Raw genomic sequence first — 17,825 nt, 5'->3', positions numbered from 1 at the left:
TTTGACGAAAATTACTGTCAATGTGTAAAACTCTTTAAAGGCCTCTACACATTGGGAAGTTTTCGTCAAAAATTGCATTTTTGACAGAATTTTGACGTTTTCACCTACAGCAGTGCTTACAATTTCCTTCAAAAGTGCAATTTTTGACGAAAATTGTATCCAATGTGTAGAGGCCTTAAGTTGACATTTGCTTACGATTTATTTAAAGATGTTCCATTTTGACGAAAAAGTGCTGCACATTTTTATCCACAGATCTGTTTAATACATTTCTGAAGATAAAAAAAATCGCGCGCTATGCAATTACTGTCAATCATGATTTTGCAAGGAAATTTCTTCACTGAAATATTTCCTTGAATATGCTCCCTTTGAAACCTCTTTAATATGCTTAATATTGCAAAAACTCTCCTTTTTTCACTCGCGATACTTCCATTATGCAATTTAATCAGACAGAATTCTCCATCACGCCGGTAATTGAATCCTTGCGGTTGCAACTAACCACCCACCACATGAAAGGATATTTCAGTGAAAAGACTTTTCCACTTACCTGTCCAAAGGCGACATTTCCGCAGTAGAAAGTCTGCTGATCACTGAGAAAACCATGAATTTCTGTCTCTTCAACTTCCTCCCCGGTCAGCGTGAGGACTCTGGTGTGACCAACAAAGGCCAGGACCAGGGTATTATCGTAGGGATTCTCATCGATGCCCACTTTCAGAGGCCATAAACCTTTGATACCCGGAAGATCAATACAGGCATGTTCCTGAATACCAATCCCATTCCGGATGATTCTCAGGGAGCCTTCCTTGTAGCTGCCTGAACAGGTTATCATCTGTCCCTGTCCCTGGCGCTCCAGGTCAACTATGCAGATGTCAGTGATGGGTCCGAGATTTGTGAAGGTTTCCATGGGCACGACATAGGCACCATTCTCATCAGCAACTGTATTGAGCTTAACCAGCTGCGAATCCCCATGGCGAGAGCCAATGAAGAGCACCCCATTGTCGAGGTAAGTGATGCATTCGGGAATGGAAATCTCACCCAGAAGATCGACTTTCAAGTCCTTCACGTAGAGGTTCTTCTTGGAATTCTCCTCAGTTTCCAGGAAGAGCATAAACAGATTGCCCATCATATTCCCCAGGAGATACCTCAATCCTTTACTATCCACGCGACAGTAGCAATTGATGACGCTCTGCTTGATGATTGGGGGCGCTACGGCCACGTAATTGTTGCCATCGTGATAAACAATGGATTCCTGGCCAATGACAATCGCTCCACCAAGGGGCGTTGGCACAGGAATCAACATTGAAGCTTCCGTCTCGACATTCTCCTGCTTCCACGCCACCTTCATGAATTCCTTGTCGCGCAGATTGATCTCATGGGTCTTAATGTGGCGCCCATTGAGATCCTGATGGATGACAATGAGCGTTGGATTGGTGCAGCCATACAAAAATTCCAAATCCTGCACGTGCATATCTTCCAAGCGAATACTCGTAGCTTTGAGCTCATTGGTCTCTTTGTCCAGTGGGATTATCTTAAATAAACCCTCGTACAGACGCATCCCAATGACTCTCGCCTTAGGATCAATTACTGCCAGAATGCCCGTCTCAGCGGGCTTCCCCACCCGATCAGCCACATTCCCATGAGCCTTTGTCAAAATCTCCAATTCCCCAGATGCCGAAGTACGACATTCCAGTATCATGGCATCGTACCGGCAAGTTAGAATGAAGATGAGATCTTTTGTCTCATTGACCGGACGGTAGAGTTTCATTACGGCAATCTTGCCATAAATACCCACTTCCTTCACCGGTCGGAGTCCTTCTGGTGTCACCAGGTAGATCTCCAACCGGGAATTCTTGGCCACAATCAAATTCAACTCAGTTGGGGATGTGAAATTTCCTGGAGGGACACACAGCACATAACCTCATTTTGGGATCTGGGAAATCCTCAAAATACCTTGCAATTACTCACCTGTTACACATGCCGTTACTGCCGTGGGCTTCTGGGCAGTCACCACGTAATGATGAGACATTTTCCTGGTTGGAAAATCACTGGATTTGCGCGGAATTTAATCAGACAGCGAGCCTCCTGACGCTGCAAAGTTCAATGGCAAATTCTTACTGGAATCTTCCGTAGAAGTTTGTTTTGCCACTTAAAATTGAGACACTGAGTAATTAACTTTACTTTCCAATGGTTAAAACACAAAAATTAACTAAATCTTGGAGGATATTGCAAATTATTTTTCACTCGCGAAGCCCAGAAAGTCGGCCTTTTTTTTCCTACATACAAATTGTTAAAGTCACAGCTATTGCGTTTGACTTGGAATTAGCAGCCAATCGGAACATATGAAACATAATCATAAAACACTCTTCTGCTGTAAAAGTAAAAAAATATTCCACATAAGTTTTCAAAGGCCTCCAAACACTACTAGCAATTTCTTAAAAAAAATGCATTTTTAAAGAAAATTTCCCAAATTTCCGCTATCCTTTTATGGCCTCTACACATTGGGAGCAATTTTTGTCAAAAATTGCTTTTTTGAAGGAAATTTCCTGCAGCCTTGTAGGTGGAAACGTCAAATTTCTGTCAAAAACGAAATTTTTGACGAAAATTGCTCTCAATGTGTAGACGCCTTTAGGCAAAAACGTCAGAATTTTTCAAAAAGGCAAGTTTTGGTTAGATTGGTTAGATTTCGCAACAAATCTTAAGATTGTTCTTGTTCTCTAATAATCCATTAACCACGGACGAATATACTCGTCTATCTATAAGTGGCAAGATGCCTAAATCCCCTAACCAAGTTAAAACTTTTCATGCAAACTAAACTACTCCAAAAAAAATTTTTTTCAGGAGATCTTCTGTCGTTATTTTAGAATTTTTTATAAACAATCTCGAATTTCTAAATTAAAGCTGTAAAGACAATGGAAAATCTTGGTATTGTAATTTCCAACTTAAATTTCTGCTTGTGTTTAACAAAGAACATGTTTAACACACTATTAAGTTCCTCGGTTAAACACAGTTTTGAAGTTCCACTTTGAAATTTTCTTAAGAGAGCATCGTTTATCTAGAACACGACTTATTAAAATTTGAGGAAAAATAGTTCCCCCTTTTTGATTATTTTTTTTATATGCTCTGAGTAGCTAAGAGTACGACATGGTTTAAAATATGCGTTTTATTATTCAATCAATCGCCATTTTCAATACAAAATTGAATCATTCCATTAAAACATATGGTATATGCAAGGGTATTCGGTATTTTTAATCTAAGACGTGCAAAAGAAAACTTAATGTGTCAAGTGGCATAGTATTCGTTCTGTTATGCAAGTACACTCAGTCATGGATTAAGCATAATTTCGTGACCGAAAAAACGCGCGAAATGCAAGGCGAAATGGCTTTATGCATCAAAAAATTTGCATATCCGCAGACGATTTATTTTGAATTATCGGCCGTAGAACGAATTTCGCGCGGAGTAAAAGTAGTCAGAACATAAAGATTCAACTATATTAAAAGATATTCATCAACAAACTCTTTGGCAAGAGTTCTTCAATAAATTGTCAGAATATTTAAAATTTTTACATTTTTAGAAGAAATTAAAGTTTTAAACTAAAAAATAAGCATAGTGTCTCCAATTTCCCCGCGTCATAAAATAGTATTCATGCAGTAAGGCGCATTTCAAAAATGATCTCATAAATTGACTCCCAAAAGCAGGAAAATTTGCATAATTGTATGTGCATAATCTCGTCAGGTGCACAATCCCAAAGTGCATAATTCCTGAAGTGAGTGTGTCTCGTGTTTGAGTAGCTTTTAGGTGCTCAGAAATTTTTATGGTGTTAATGTTCAACCCGTTCAAACTTTTATAATTGCAATTGCACTTATAAAAATTGCAATTGTAGCTTCTTGTAAAGATAATTATGGCACAATTATTTTATGGATATTCGTATAACTACTGCATATTCTATATTAAAAATATCATCATCATCATCATAAATCGTTTTGAGTCGCAGTTTAGTCATTTTTTTTTGCAGAACCTATTTAAGAATCACAACAATCCTGAGTATATCAAGCTTAATCGCATTTTGGAACAATCAAACCGGCATAAATTTCACTAGATGGCGCTATCAGCGGAAAGGTGAAATTTTTCACAACGAATTTCATGCAAAATTTTACAAAAGAGCTGTCAGTTTGAACTGAAGTAAACATTTTTGCTGTCAATCTTTAAAGTGGTTCGAAAGCGAAGATGGCTGCGACACACCGCGCCCAACATTTTTCTCAATAATTTTCACTAAAATTCACGGGTGGCAATCCTCAAATAAGGACTGTGTTGTGAAATATCAGTGCATCCGGTGATACACCACACAAATCATCCATAGTGCAATGTGCAAGTGCTGAAAGTGCAGAGAAAAGAGTGACTTTCTGCCTCGAAAATCCACCTTCCTTCGGAGTCACCTTTTTTTTTCTTCGCTGAAGGATTTCCTGAGCAGGTGGGCAACTTTTTCATTATTTTTTACCCCCTTCTGGGCCCTTTTTTGTGACTTTGGGTGGTAGGTGTGCACCCAAATTGGACTCATTGTGGGTTTTTCGTGCCGTGGCAAATGGGCGTTTTCCTCCGGAGTCGATCAAAGCTACCTCAGAGCACACTTTGATGACGTCATGGAGGCAAAAAACGCGCTCCTCTGACCATTCAAATTGGACAGCAAAAAGCGATAGAATGCAGGACAAGACTGCCTGCTCCTCTAATTCTGCTCATGATCTCATCTTCGGACTTCAACAAGAGGTCCCATCACGATTGCGTCACATTCTCTCGGCTCAATATTTATGATTTTATCCACGATACTCGCTTTATTTATACACCCAAAAAGCATTCGCGACAGATTTAGCAACTGCCCAATGTATCTCTCGCTCTCTCTTGCGCCCATGGGATTGTGTGATAAGAAGGAAGATTCAAGACACCGGCCTAGTTGTCCTGAACAAATAAACAGATGGTCTGTGTAGGTCGGAAGTGATCGATTTGGCACATAAAAGATGAGGAGGAATTTTACAACGTCCGTCACATTTTATTATGATCATTTACTTTAAGCCTCAGTCATAATGATTCAATGTTTTGCGAATTTAAATTCCGTAGTTAATGAGAAGTAGAAGAGGGATAACATATTGGAATCCTAATAAGGATATGCGATTCCTATTGATTGCGAAGGTAGTTGATGTTAAGGTGCCTACATACTATGAAAAATTTCTGTCAAAATTTGTGTCAAAACATGTCCTCAAAAAAGGTAATAAATTTTGACAAAAATTCAATTTTTGAAGACAATTGTATGGAAATAAATTCCTTAGCAATCTCAGAATTGATTATTAGAGATAAGATTTTCCACTGTCTTTGTTTTGTAGCGAAAGGAGAAGCATATTAATCTCCTGGGTAAATATGAATTGAATTGAATTTTTTAAAAATCTTATACGTTTTAAGGTCTCTACATTGGGAGCAATTTTCCTCAAAAATTGCATTTTTGACAGATTATTGACGTTTCTACCTAAAGTTGTGCAGACGATTTCCTCCAAAAAGAAATTTGACGAGAATTCTTTATGCACCGGGCTTTTTCGCCAATTTGTACATTATTCAGTTTGCAAATTTTTATTCAGATTACAATGTCTGAGAAATACACAATTGTGACACTCGAATCTGGGGTCACACCGCCCAAGAGCCGATCGTTCTTACCAATTGCACCACGGACCACGATTCGAGATTGATTTCCGTTTAAATTTGTCACTTTCCTGCTATACAACGGTGAAATGAAGTAGAAGTTGAAACTGAAGGTCCATGGAGGAACAGAAGGCCTGTAGTCGTTCAGTCCTTGTGTTTTCGGTGTAATGGCATCTACACATTGGGAGAAATTTTTGTCAAAAATTGTTTTTTTGAAGGAAATTGCTTGCAGAGTTGTAGGGGGAAACGTCAAATTTCTGTCAAAAACGCAATTTTTGACGAAATTTGCTCCCAATGTGTAGACGCCTTAAAACACTCCAATAACATTTGAGAAATAGCATGCCATGAGAGATGATTTTGAGGGTTTAAATTTTGGGTTTTGGTAGCTCCGGATGGCTCTCATTTGCACTGGGATTTCAACTCAATTATCTGGGAATCAACTCAATTAAGATGTTGAAAAATCCGTAATTTCTTTTTTCGTATTTAAGTTGTAATTGAAGTACTAATTTACTACAAAAAAAACTCCTGGGAAGTAAGTGATAACCCGTGGCAAGTTCAAGAAAAGTCAGAGGCAATTTCCTCTAAAGTTGAGCTAGATGCCACTAGAAACAACATTTACAGAAGAGCGCTCCCTTTTTCAAATTGGGAAATTTTCTATTATTATTATCATTAATCGTGTCGAGGCCTAAGATCAGGTTTGTCTGGCCCAAAAACTTGCCACGTCAATGGCAAGTGGACTTGCAAACATTAAATCCCATTAAATTTTCGATGAAAAATCACAAAATATCCCAAGGAACTTCCACAAATATTATTGAAATTTTTCCGCAGTGGAAAGAAAAATTTTTATGAGGAACAATTCAAAGCGCGTGGCTTTTGCGAAGTTCTGGTGGTGAAATTTTTTCAAAAATTTGATTTTTATTGAAATAGTTTTTGCTGAAATGGCTTTCAATGTGTAGAGGCCTTTATGGTCTTTACAGATTGGAAGCAATTTTCGTCAAAAAATGCCTTAAAAAAAAATGGCATTACTGCCTACAGTAATAGGGGAAATTACCATTAAAAAACATTTTACAAAAATTGTTCCCGAAGTGTAGTCTTTTAGTTAAAAAAAAATATTTATAAAGTTGCGCGGGGAGACGCTTTGAAACATGTGTTTTAATCATAACTGAATTTCAATCCTTTACTTTTAAACCAATTCAAACTTCATTTATTTGTATAGTGAACCTATTTAAGAAAAGAATTTGTCATCTAGAAATTAAATCAGGAAAGAAAATGGAGGAAAATATTATCAAAATCAAGGCGATGTAAAACATTCCATGCGTAAAGCTGTCTACAGGTTAGGAGAAAACTTCATCAATATTTTTTATCAATATATGATATTAATGACGTTGGCTACACATTACTAATATGTATGGATTTAAATTTGGATTATCGAAGGAAATTTGTCTAGTGTGTAGGCGTAGGCAATTTAACTTTATCCACAAACTTTATATTATTTGTCGTAAAGCGAAATATGCTTATGCATAAACTAAATATATTTCTATCTCTCAGTCTATCTTTCCCACTTCAATGAAAGACTAATTAGTAAACAAAAGTCCTTTTGCTCAAGGAATTCGAATATCAATAGAGTTGCGGCAGTACTTATGGCCTCTTCTCACAAATCTTCAATTTTGTCATAAAATGAATTTGAAGAACCACAAAATTAAGAATATTTCATGCATTATGGTGGTTCATCACAATTTTGCGCTTCTTCAGAATCATTTTGTGATAAAAATTGCAATTAGGCCATAAGTAACGCTGCAACCCTAAATTTATCAATGCGAATGAGTTAGATTTTTATTTCTTAATTTGAGCCGTCTACACACTTACGAGCCTTAAAAAAATGCTTTAAAAAAATCCCCATCATATAGAGAGAACCGTCAAATTTTTTTTTTTTTTTTTGAAGAGTAATTTTTGACGAAAATTGCCTCTAGTGTGTAGACGCCATTAAGGTCTAGAACACTGGCCAAACAGGCTAAATATGTAATTAGTTCAATTTCCGAAGGCCTTCAAAAATCTTCAAAATCTAATATATAAGTTGCCGATTTTAATCTTAAATCCTAAGTTAGAACTTTGCTAAAAAACATCGCTTTTAAAAAGTTAATACAGTTATGCTATTTATGAACCTTAGGTCTAATGGCTTCTACATACTAGTGGAAATTTCTTTAAAAAATGCCTTTTTAAAGAACATTTCCCCTATACTTGTAGGCAGAAACGTCAGATTTTTTTAAAAAAGGCAATTTTTGACGAAAATTGCTTGTAGTGTGTATACCATAAGACAGCTAAATCAAACAATTGGTTTGTCCATAAATATCTATCATGGACTGTGTTTCTCAATCGATAGATTCTTTCGTAAGATGTTGCTATTATATAAAAAAAGAACTTCTTTGCATTTAGATTATGAATCATAAATCACCAATGACATAAAAAACATCTTTCTGCAAAATAAAAATAGAGAAAAAGAAATTTCTACTTTAAATTCGCTAGGTATTACTCAGCTTTTGTGTTTGTGACTCAATTCTGGTGAAAAATATTAATATTCAGAAGAAGATTTATGAAATTCGTACTTTCAAAAAGCATTTTGTTTTTTTTTTTAGAAAAGTTCAATTAATACAGAAAGTTTATTAGTTGATGAAATTTGGAGTTTATTGAGACTAATTTGAGGAAAGTTTTCATGAGATTTCTTTGATATCTTCAATAATAACAACACTTAATTTTTTTGTGTAAATGATTCCATATGAACTCAATTTTCTTTTTCACAGTGTGTGGTATATTTTTAGCAAATGAAGAGCAGTTAGTTGTTTGATATAGTTTCTAAAATAAATTTTAGCGAATAATAATCTGTTTTGAGAGAGAGAGAGAGATTATTAAATTCCTTAAAGAAATGTTGAAATATTTGCGCAATGAGATAATCCTCTTGGAATGACAAAATTGATGAAAATTATGAAAATGAATTCAAACAAACTCTTAAAAGAAAGAACAATGCACACAACTTTCTTCTTTAGTCCCGTATGATTTAGAAAAAAGAACAAATGCGTGCTTGAGAGTCATTCTTTGAGAAAATAAATAATAATTAAATGGGAAGAGTAATTTTTTTCTTCAAACAACAATTATACTTAGAATAGATGACAAAATGAATTAATTACACTCAAGTAGATGAAGTGGCTTTAGGAAATAGAATAATACTAGCTAGAGAAGAAAGATGTATGATGGCAATGGGTTCTTTCCAATAGAAAATATTATGCAGAGTGACTACATAAATTGTGAATGAGAGTCTCGTTAAGATTATTTTAATATGTCTCGCGAAGAGTTGAATGTAGTAGTACTACTACTGTAGTAGACACTTCTCATCTCTAGTGACTTTTCTTTAGAGCTACCTCTTCGTCTTTTTATATATATTAACAGGTTAGAGAAGAAAAGAGAGATAAAAATCGCAAGAAGAATGCAGCAATTGCATCTTATGGTTGGACTCTCTGCTCTGCAAGTTTGAAACAGTTATACATTTTAATAATGCTTTCTGTCGGTGTTGAAAAATTCTAAGAGGAGAAGATTGTCTTGGCCTTATTAGTTGTTGAGTAAATTGAAAACAATTTAGCATGTCTCAGATCTTGACTTTTCAATATGCATTTTTTTCTTTAATACTTTTTCCTCTCTGTGGACTGTTTCTCTGCGGCCGGATTGGAAAAGTCTTTTTATTCGACTTTTGCACAGATGAACTTAATTGATATTATTACTTTTCCAGTATTCTGAGAATTAAATCATCGTATTACATAAGAATATATTAATACTTCTTGTAGCACAAATGCAAGTTAATTATTTCATCAAGTTCTCTATGACTCATATTTTGTGTGATTTATTCCATTTGATTGCAGAAAATTGAATTAAAATTTAAATCAATTGACTTCAATGTTTTCGCTTGTTTAAGAGATGATAATATGACATAGAGAGGGAAACTATACAGAATTTTTTGTTTTTGTATTTGTAATTTATTCTACATTTGGTTTTGTATGATAACAAAATGAAAATTAATTCACTATTGTTTTAATTATCAACATAAACATAAATAATTTTCCCATGGCTGCATTTGCCTAGATAAACTTGTATATTCTTCTAGTAATGTTTTTTTTGTTTACTTTTGTAGCATAATAGAAATTGAATACCCTGCTGGAAAATTAAAGTCATAAAAACTTGAATTTTTATGGAAATAGAGACTGAAAAGAATTTTTAATAAGTCAAGCATTACTTATTAATGAAGAGAATAAAAGAACAATTTTGCAAAATGGGATGTAATAGATAATTTAGTTTTTACAAGCTCTTAAGGCTTCTACAGATTGGGACCAATTTTCGCCAAAAATTGTATTTTTGACAGAAATTTGACGTTTATACCTACAGCACTGCAGGCAATTTTTTTATAATCGCTTTTAATGGCTTCTAGCAGGAGCAATTTCTTTAAAAAGTACCTTTTAAAAAAAAATTTCCCCTATCCTTGTAGGCAGAATCGTCAGAATTTTTTAAAAAGGGCAATTTTTGACGAAAACTGCTTCTAGTGTGTAGACACCATAAGAAGCAATTTTTGATAAAACTTACTCCCCATATGTAGAGGCCTTTACATTACGCCTAGCTTTCTTTAAAAATTTTCGAAAAACAGCAGCCGTACTCACTATGGCGCTGTTATCTTGTAATATCGTTATCTCGTTATGTTCTCGTAATGTATTTTAGCCGTACTCACTATGGCGTTGTTATCTCGTAATCTCCGTAATCTGTTATCTTGTTATAATTTTTCATTTATAAAATACATTACGAGAACATAACGAGATAACGAGATAACGATATTACAAGATAACAGCGCCATAGTGAGTACGGCTTTTATAAATGAAAAATTATAACAAGATAACAGATTACGGAGATTACGAGATAACAACGCCATAGTGAGTACGGCTAGCGTTTTCAGTGCTGCCCTAGCCCTAGCTCTCAATACATTCCCACCACTCCTTACTAGTTTTCCATAACAAATTTTTATTCTAGTATCTTGAAGGGAATGTGCTTTTTGAGCTATTTTCTAAGTACATATTGTGGATATTGTGGAAGTTAAAAAAAATGTTGGAACAAATATTGGCGGCCATGAGATAATTTGTCATATGATTTTCATTCAATTTATTACAGGCAGGCTCAGAAAAATGTGATTGTATACATATATTGTCATTTTGATTTAGAAAAGTTAGAAAAGGCGAACTGGAGACAAGATCCAAAAAATCTTCATTTACTTACTAATGCATACATTTTGTAAGATAGGTTTCCTTAAATTGATATCTCCTGTAAGGAAAATATCATGAAAAAAGGTTCAAAATTTGTAATTTATTTAGTTATTGTTTCGATTATTTTTCTATTTTTTTTCTAAAGCCCTTTAAAATTGTGGTATGTTAAAAAGGTTTCCGAAAGCTATCTATGCTAAAAATTTAAAACCTCTGTTTAATTTACTTTAGCTGATAACGAATTTGGAAATTTTCAACGGATCACTTTTTGCCTCAGTTTCTCCCTTTCATTAAAATATAATAAGAGTGTTTTTATTTGTCAACTTTAAATATTGCTGATTTATCATTTCGCAAATTTTTGTCTAAATTCAAATGTTAGAGACTTTAATAAATACTAATATACTTAATTTATAGTATTTTCTATTTCCCTTGCATTATCTTTGTTTATTATTTTGCATCCTTCTTGTTTATACTAAAACAAGAATGCTGACAATTTTCAAAATATACGCCTTTGATACAAAATATGAGAACATCTTTTAGTGTATTTTCTGCTTGCGAAGAAAATAAAAAGTGGATTGTAAATACGTTACAATGAAATATTTTTAAGAATTCAGCTAGATATTAAATTCTCTCTTTAACTCTTTCGCCTCCATTAGAACTCCAGGTGTCCACGAGAAAGTTTTTTTTTTGGACTGATAAAAATCTGAGTAGGGGAAAGGGCTCTCCCTTCGAACGTTCCTGCCTTCGAATAATGTGAATTTCTTTTGTTTTTCGTAAGAGATTTACACTAAATTATCATGGAATTATCAACAATTGATGATAAGCCAACTAATATTTAATAGAAATGTGTAAGTCTCTTAGGAAAACTAAAAGAAAATTTACATTATTCGAAGGTATGAACGTTCGAAGGGAAAGAGCACTTTCCCCTATAGTGGATGATAAGGATGTCCAATTCTAGGATATTTTTTTGCAGAAATCTAATTAATTCATGAGCTAAGATATTTTACTGCTCAAACTCAAAGAGAGCAATTTTGCTTCATTTGATAATCATATTCAAATTTGAAAAATGTCAACAATTTTTTTTCAAATTTAACAGCTGCCCGAATTAAAAAGTAGGGTGGAATAACCGGCTATCGCCATGTTTAGGAAAAAATTAAATTCATTTAATCATAACTTTTGAATCCTTGTTACAAGATAAGTCAAATTTGACACAAAGTTACTTAGATGTATTGGCTCTAGATACGTGAAAACAATAATCCTAGAACATAACGCTGGACTACTTAAAAAACTGATTTTTATTAATAATGCAAAAATAACCATTTCGTCGCCACTTTTTACCACTTTTCGCCAGTTTTGTAAAATTTGTAACCACTTCTCGCCACCCACTTGAAAAGAACCACACTCGGTTATTTTAGGCAATGCTATGAAAAGAATACATTCACCATTTCTCTTTCCTTGTGATCACTTTATTATTACTCTCTTTAAATGATTTTTCTTCACTTTTATTTGAGAAATCAAATTATGGGGCTTTTGCAGAAAGTAAACAATGCAGATTTGACAACTGAGAATGTACGAAGTGAAGTTAGCGTCGCTTATTGAAAAGATATGGCGACAGGTGGTAAAATCAATTCCAGAATATTACCACTTCTCGCCATGCCTCATTTTTATACAAAAATAATATAAAATGAAATATTAATTGACTAAATACAAATTTTATGTATTCCACAAGTGCAATTAAATATTCAATAGACAAATTATTTACCCAAATAGGTATTTTTGGCCTGATGAAAATTTGACGACACTTAGTACATTTGGTAAGAGATGTTGGATTCGATGCACTTGCTTAAAATATTGCTCTAAAAAGTGATCAAAATCGTGAATCCAAAACGAATAATTATTATTTTTCGATTCTATGCGTAGAAGCAGAAACAATACAAAAAAATTGCGACTCATTTATTTCATAAATTGCGAAAAATAGCGATTTCAATGTAAGTGGCGAGAAGTGGGGCACTGGCGAGAACTGGTGATTCCACCCTAGCCCGATCTTAAAAGAGACGAATTAGCGAGAGTCTACCAGTATCTTTTTCTAGATATTTAAATCTTTGCACCGGGCGGGATTCGAACTTACAACTGTCAGTTAGGGGAAACTGGGGCACCACCAAACACGGGGTACCACCAAACAGTAATTTTTATTTCTAAACTAGGGTAGAGTCAGTACTTTTTCGCCAGTAAGCACTTTTTCGCCACCTACAAATAAAATCACTTTTTCAGGGAATTATGAGCTCATGGAACTACGAAATGACTATTACTTCGTAACCTCTAATCCAACGGATCAGAAAACCATAACTGGTGCTCCACCGACTAGATTATTTGCAAGTTAATTGAAGAAATTGTCGACAAGGTGAACAGTCACCAAAAAAATATGGAGTTCTTAATAAACTTGTCAACGCTCAGACAAATTGTCTTGCAATATTTTATGTTTTTGCAGTACAGTATTTGATATTTTTTCACTGAAAGTCACTTTGTTATTAACTAAGCTTCGCTCTAATATCATTATTTAATAATGTTTTCCAAAAAAATAAAGAAATACGGATGTGGTGAAATAGGGCTTACTTTTTTCGGTTGTGTAAGTACTTTTCGCCACTCATTTTTCCAAGCATTTTACAAGTGGCGCACCTCGCGGAATTTAGTTGAAACAGACGTAATTGTCAATTGATTTTTGTCGCAAACAAAAAATGTGCAAAAAATCATTCGAAATACTCTAATAATTGTCTAATATAGGTGTTAAATAAGAAAAGTACTGTGCAATGTACTTTTGTGGGTTTTCGAAAGCTGCTGTTTCTTAAAAATCAATTAAAAACAAGTGGCGAAAAAGTGCTTACACAGTGGCGGAAAAGTGTTTACAAAGTGGCGAAAAGTACTGAAACATGCATTGTTGCAGGAAATGTATTTTTTCAACTAGATGCCCAAAAATTTCCGGAAAGTCTCCTGGTTCATTAGAGAGACAATGCTTCAAAGCACTTGTACAGAAAATTTCTTTTTATTTCGACAAAAATTGTAAGAATTACAAGGGTACAAAACCTTAAGGTGGCGAAAAGGGCTTACTCTACCCTACTTGGACTATCTCGACCATTCCTTCAGTGGACAAGCATCCCTATAGTGTCTATAAATTCCTATAGGTCTTATCCTCTGAATTCAAATATCCGATTAAAAAATCGAAGTGTTTGGTGGTACCCCGTGTTTGGTGGTGCCCCAGTTTCCCCTAATCGTATTTTTTTCAACTTGTAACAGTCCTGGAACTTAAACTGAAAAACATATCAACTTCCGATCTTCGATGACCCCCCCCCCCCTCCAAAAAAAAGCAATATCTCCAGACGTTTTTCCCATTTTCCCTTACCCCCCTACATAAACACTAAAACCAGATGATTCAGGAATTTTTTTGAAAGTTGACTTTGACAACCCTAGAATTTAAAAGGTGTATAGGGTAAAGTGTATAATTTGAAATTAGTGTTACAAGTTGGACAATTCGCCGGTACAAGTTGGACATGGCTTTTTTCTTGAAAAATACAGTACAAAATTTGTTTTTAAGCACAAGGAACCAAATTATAAAACTAAAGCATTAAAAATATACAAATAAAAATAAAGTACTAAATTTATCAAGACAAAAAGCCCTGTCCAAATTGTACCATTGTCCAACTTGTACCACTGTCCAACTTGTACCACTTTACCCTACTGCCAAAAGTTATTAATTTTTTCGAGCCATTTCTTGAGAAAAAAACGCCCAATCTTGTATATCCGTAGTTTAAAAATTTCGATAATTAGCTTTATTGTAACTATAGCTCTATTATTCGGATGTCTAGACATTTTTGCAATATACTGTAGGCACCGTTCTGGCTGCGTTGGTGTTGAACACTGTTTTATTCACAACTGTCGCTCCCAAAAAGGAAATACATCTATATTTCACTATTGATATTATATGAAATAAAAATGATTCTAATTATGCGATGATCAAATTTCATTTCAAAGTTCAAATAGAAAATAATAATAATCAATTATTCAGTGAAATAATATCAAAATCATGTCAATTGTCATCTCTAATTGATCATTCCAGTATGAAATGGAAGTTATTTAATTGCCCAAGAGTTTGTGTATTTTCTTTTGCACTCTCCCAATGAAATGATTCAACAACCTTTTTTTATAGCCTCATTATGGTGCGAAAAGGTGCGAAGAGAACCGCAAGAAGAAGGAAAAATAAAACATATTGATTTTTCTATTTTGAGTTCTTTTACCCTGAGTGGACTCTGGAAATATACATAAAGGTGCATTTGATGTGTTCTTATTATAATTTAGCACATTGAGCAAAAAAAAAGAATATATCGTGTGTAGAAAGCACATGGTGAGGAAAATGGGGAAATTATTAGAGGTTATTGCCATTTTGTATAGTTGATTGTGAATCAATTTTCTCAGCAGACGATTGAATAATTGCAAATTGTTGTGGAGAATTGTCTGTGTTGTGTTTGCCTTCTTTATTGATCAGTTTGTTATATGTGTACCAATGTATTTGATTCGGAGATATAGTATATATAGAAAATTTTCCTGATTTAAAATGCATTCATGTGGGATTGTGTTTATGGGTGGTGGGATGTATGAAAGACAAGCAATATAGAGAGAAAAAAAGGTTCAAGAAACTCCCCGGGAAAATTTTCTATTGTCCTTGGATTGCTTCCAAGCACTTTTACTTTATATATTTCCTATTGACTTTTGCACATTTTGATGCTATAATTGTGTATTGTCGTATAATTTTCGAGCAAAAGAAAATAGTTGAATTAACCATTAAACGGTTAATGGGTCACTAATGAAAATACCCAAAGAAACAAGGGATTTTCTTTCTCTCTGGATTTATGGATTGAATTTTGCAGAAAATTCTATTATTATTATTGTGGTATCCTTGAAGTGTTGTCCTGATGGCAAAATATAACGCATGCGTATCCTATAATGTTGGAAAAGTCTTCCCATCAACAATTTTCCTATTTCTGTCTTTCTTCCTCCACATCCTGGATTATGGTGTGGAGCTCCGTGCTGGAAAAGTAGTGCAGACAGCAAATAGCCTGTGTACAGTTTATTGGTTGTGTCGCATTTAGTCAGTTGGGAATTGTTGCTCGATAGTGCTTTTCTCTGGACAAATCATCATTTGTGCAAAGATTTATCTTACGTGCTTAAGTTAGTCATTCGCTCTAATAGAGTTTTATATTGATTATGTCTCCTTCAAAATTTATTCCCCTTTTTTGGCCTTCAGGGGATTATTCATCATCAAATGGCAGAAAGTACTAACTCATATCGATTGAACTGTGAAAAAACTCCAGAATTGGTCATATCACATTTAGTTTGATACTGTAAAAGGTAACTTTGGGTGAAAGAAAAAATAATAAAATAGATATTTTCTTATGTGTTTTTCTTTATAAAGTAAAATCGGTAGTATTTTACGTTTCTAGTAACAGTGTACCGAAGTTAGTAAATTTAATAGTCCGATGCAACTCACATTTACCTTCTAAAAAAAATAAAATAAAAATTTGTACTTAAGAGCATGTACAACAGGCCTCTACACACAAGAAGCAATTTACAAAAAAAAAGTTTTTTTTTTAAAGAAAATTTCCTCTATCATTGTGGGCAGAAACGTCAATATTTAAAAAAAAGGCATTTTTTGAAGAAAATTGGTTCTAGTGTGTAGGCACCATAAAAATGTATTTTAATAAATATAAACAAAGAAAACGCAAATATAAGGATTTTTATTAACAACAATAATTCTTTAGTATAATCATACTAAACAAATTGTTTATATCGATAAACACGTTTTTATGAGTTTGCATTCATTTGTTTTATTCATAAAATCCTCTTTTTATTTCCATCCTTAAGAAATTGTCGCTGGGATCAACACCTGAGCTACATGTGTGCATTTGCTTTATATCTGTATTTGTTGCAGACAACTATGCAATGCAGTGACATTTGTAGAAAAAGGAAATGCAATTGTAGCGCAATTCCTAATCGAAGCAATAAAATGTCCAAATTAGTTACATTTAATTGATTAAAAAGCCTTTTCCATAAATCCAAATTAGTCCCAAATGTACATAAAACTAGTAATAAGCCTAGATCAGCTTATTGCAGGTGAGATTCTTAACGTGAGTAAACTCGGATAGCATGAAAATTCAATTTGGAAGTAAAGACTTGAGTAAAGATGAGAGATATTATACAGCAATTTGGAATCAAATTTCTAAAAAAATTGCAAACTTTTTATTTAAATCAAAACATCTTACACAGAAAAAAAATATTTTGTAAAATTGTGCGTAAATATTTGTGAAATCCTATTGAGGACTTACGAAATGCTCGTGAATCGTATAACCCACAAACAAGTTCGTAAAATGTTGTACTTTTTTCACAAACATTTTTTGTACTTTTACAAACATTTGTTCGTAAATGTTCGTAAACACACAAAAAATGTTCCTAAAATTTTGTCATTTGTTCGTAAATTTTTGCCAGACAAACAAAAATTTACGAACAAATGACAAAATTTTTCGATCATTTTTTGTGTGTTTACGAACATTTACGAACAAATGTTTGTAAAAGTACAAAAATTTACGAAATGGTTTGTAAGTTGTGCAATTCACGAGCATTTCGTAAGTCCTCCATAGGATTTCACAAACATTTACGAACAATTTTACAAAATATTTTTTTTTATGTAAGATGTAAATGAACTGACAGATACAAGATTGTGGAATATAGACCAGAATCTCCTCTATAATTTTGCCCCAAAACTCGATCTCATCGCTTGCTCGGTAGCCGAGGTAATTCAATATGAAAATT

At 33.8% G+C, this 17,825-nt stretch overlaps 2 protein-coding genes across 6 annotated transcripts in view; one reads left to right on the top strand and one right to left on the bottom strand.

The window, feature by feature from the left end:
• Window positions 1–2,329, bottom strand: part of LOC129805385 (DNA damage-binding protein 1) — a 33,039-nt gene extending 30,710 nt beyond the window's left edge. Inside the window, exons 1-2 of one of the 2 annotated variants that reach the window (XM_055853271.1) lie at window positions 1,963–2,329; window positions 545–1,890 (exon numbers count right to left, since the gene is read on the bottom strand). In XM_055853271.1, coding sequence (XP_055709246.1) covers window positions 545–1,890; window positions 1,963–2,023 — 1,407 coding nt within the window. In that variant the 5' untranslated portion in view covers window positions 2,024–2,329. The remainder of the gene's footprint in view (window positions 1–544; window positions 1,891–1,962) is intronic. The other variant, XM_055853270.1, reaches the window with a different exon arrangement.
• A 1,856-nt stretch (window positions 2,330–4,185) lies between these two features.
• LOC129805384 (neuroglian) overlaps window positions 4,186–17,825 on the top strand; it is a 69,925-nt gene continuing 56,285 nt past the window's right edge. For 2 of the 4 annotated variants that reach the window (XM_055853269.1, XM_055853265.1), the window contains exon 1: window positions 4,186–4,465. The gene's annotated coding sequence lies outside the window, so the exon portion shown is untranslated. The remainder of the gene's footprint in view (window positions 4,466–17,825) is intronic. The other 2 variants (XM_055853267.1, XM_055853266.1) reach the window with 1 other exon arrangement.

The sequence above is a fragment of the Phlebotomus papatasi genome, chromosome 3, assembly GCF_024763615.1.
Source record: "Phlebotomus papatasi isolate M1 chromosome 3, Ppap_2.1, whole genome shotgun sequence".
NCBI classification, from domain to species: Eukaryota; Metazoa; Arthropoda; class Insecta; order Diptera; family Psychodidae; genus Phlebotomus; species Phlebotomus papatasi.
This window is presented reverse-complemented; position numbering and strand designations above follow the sequence as displayed.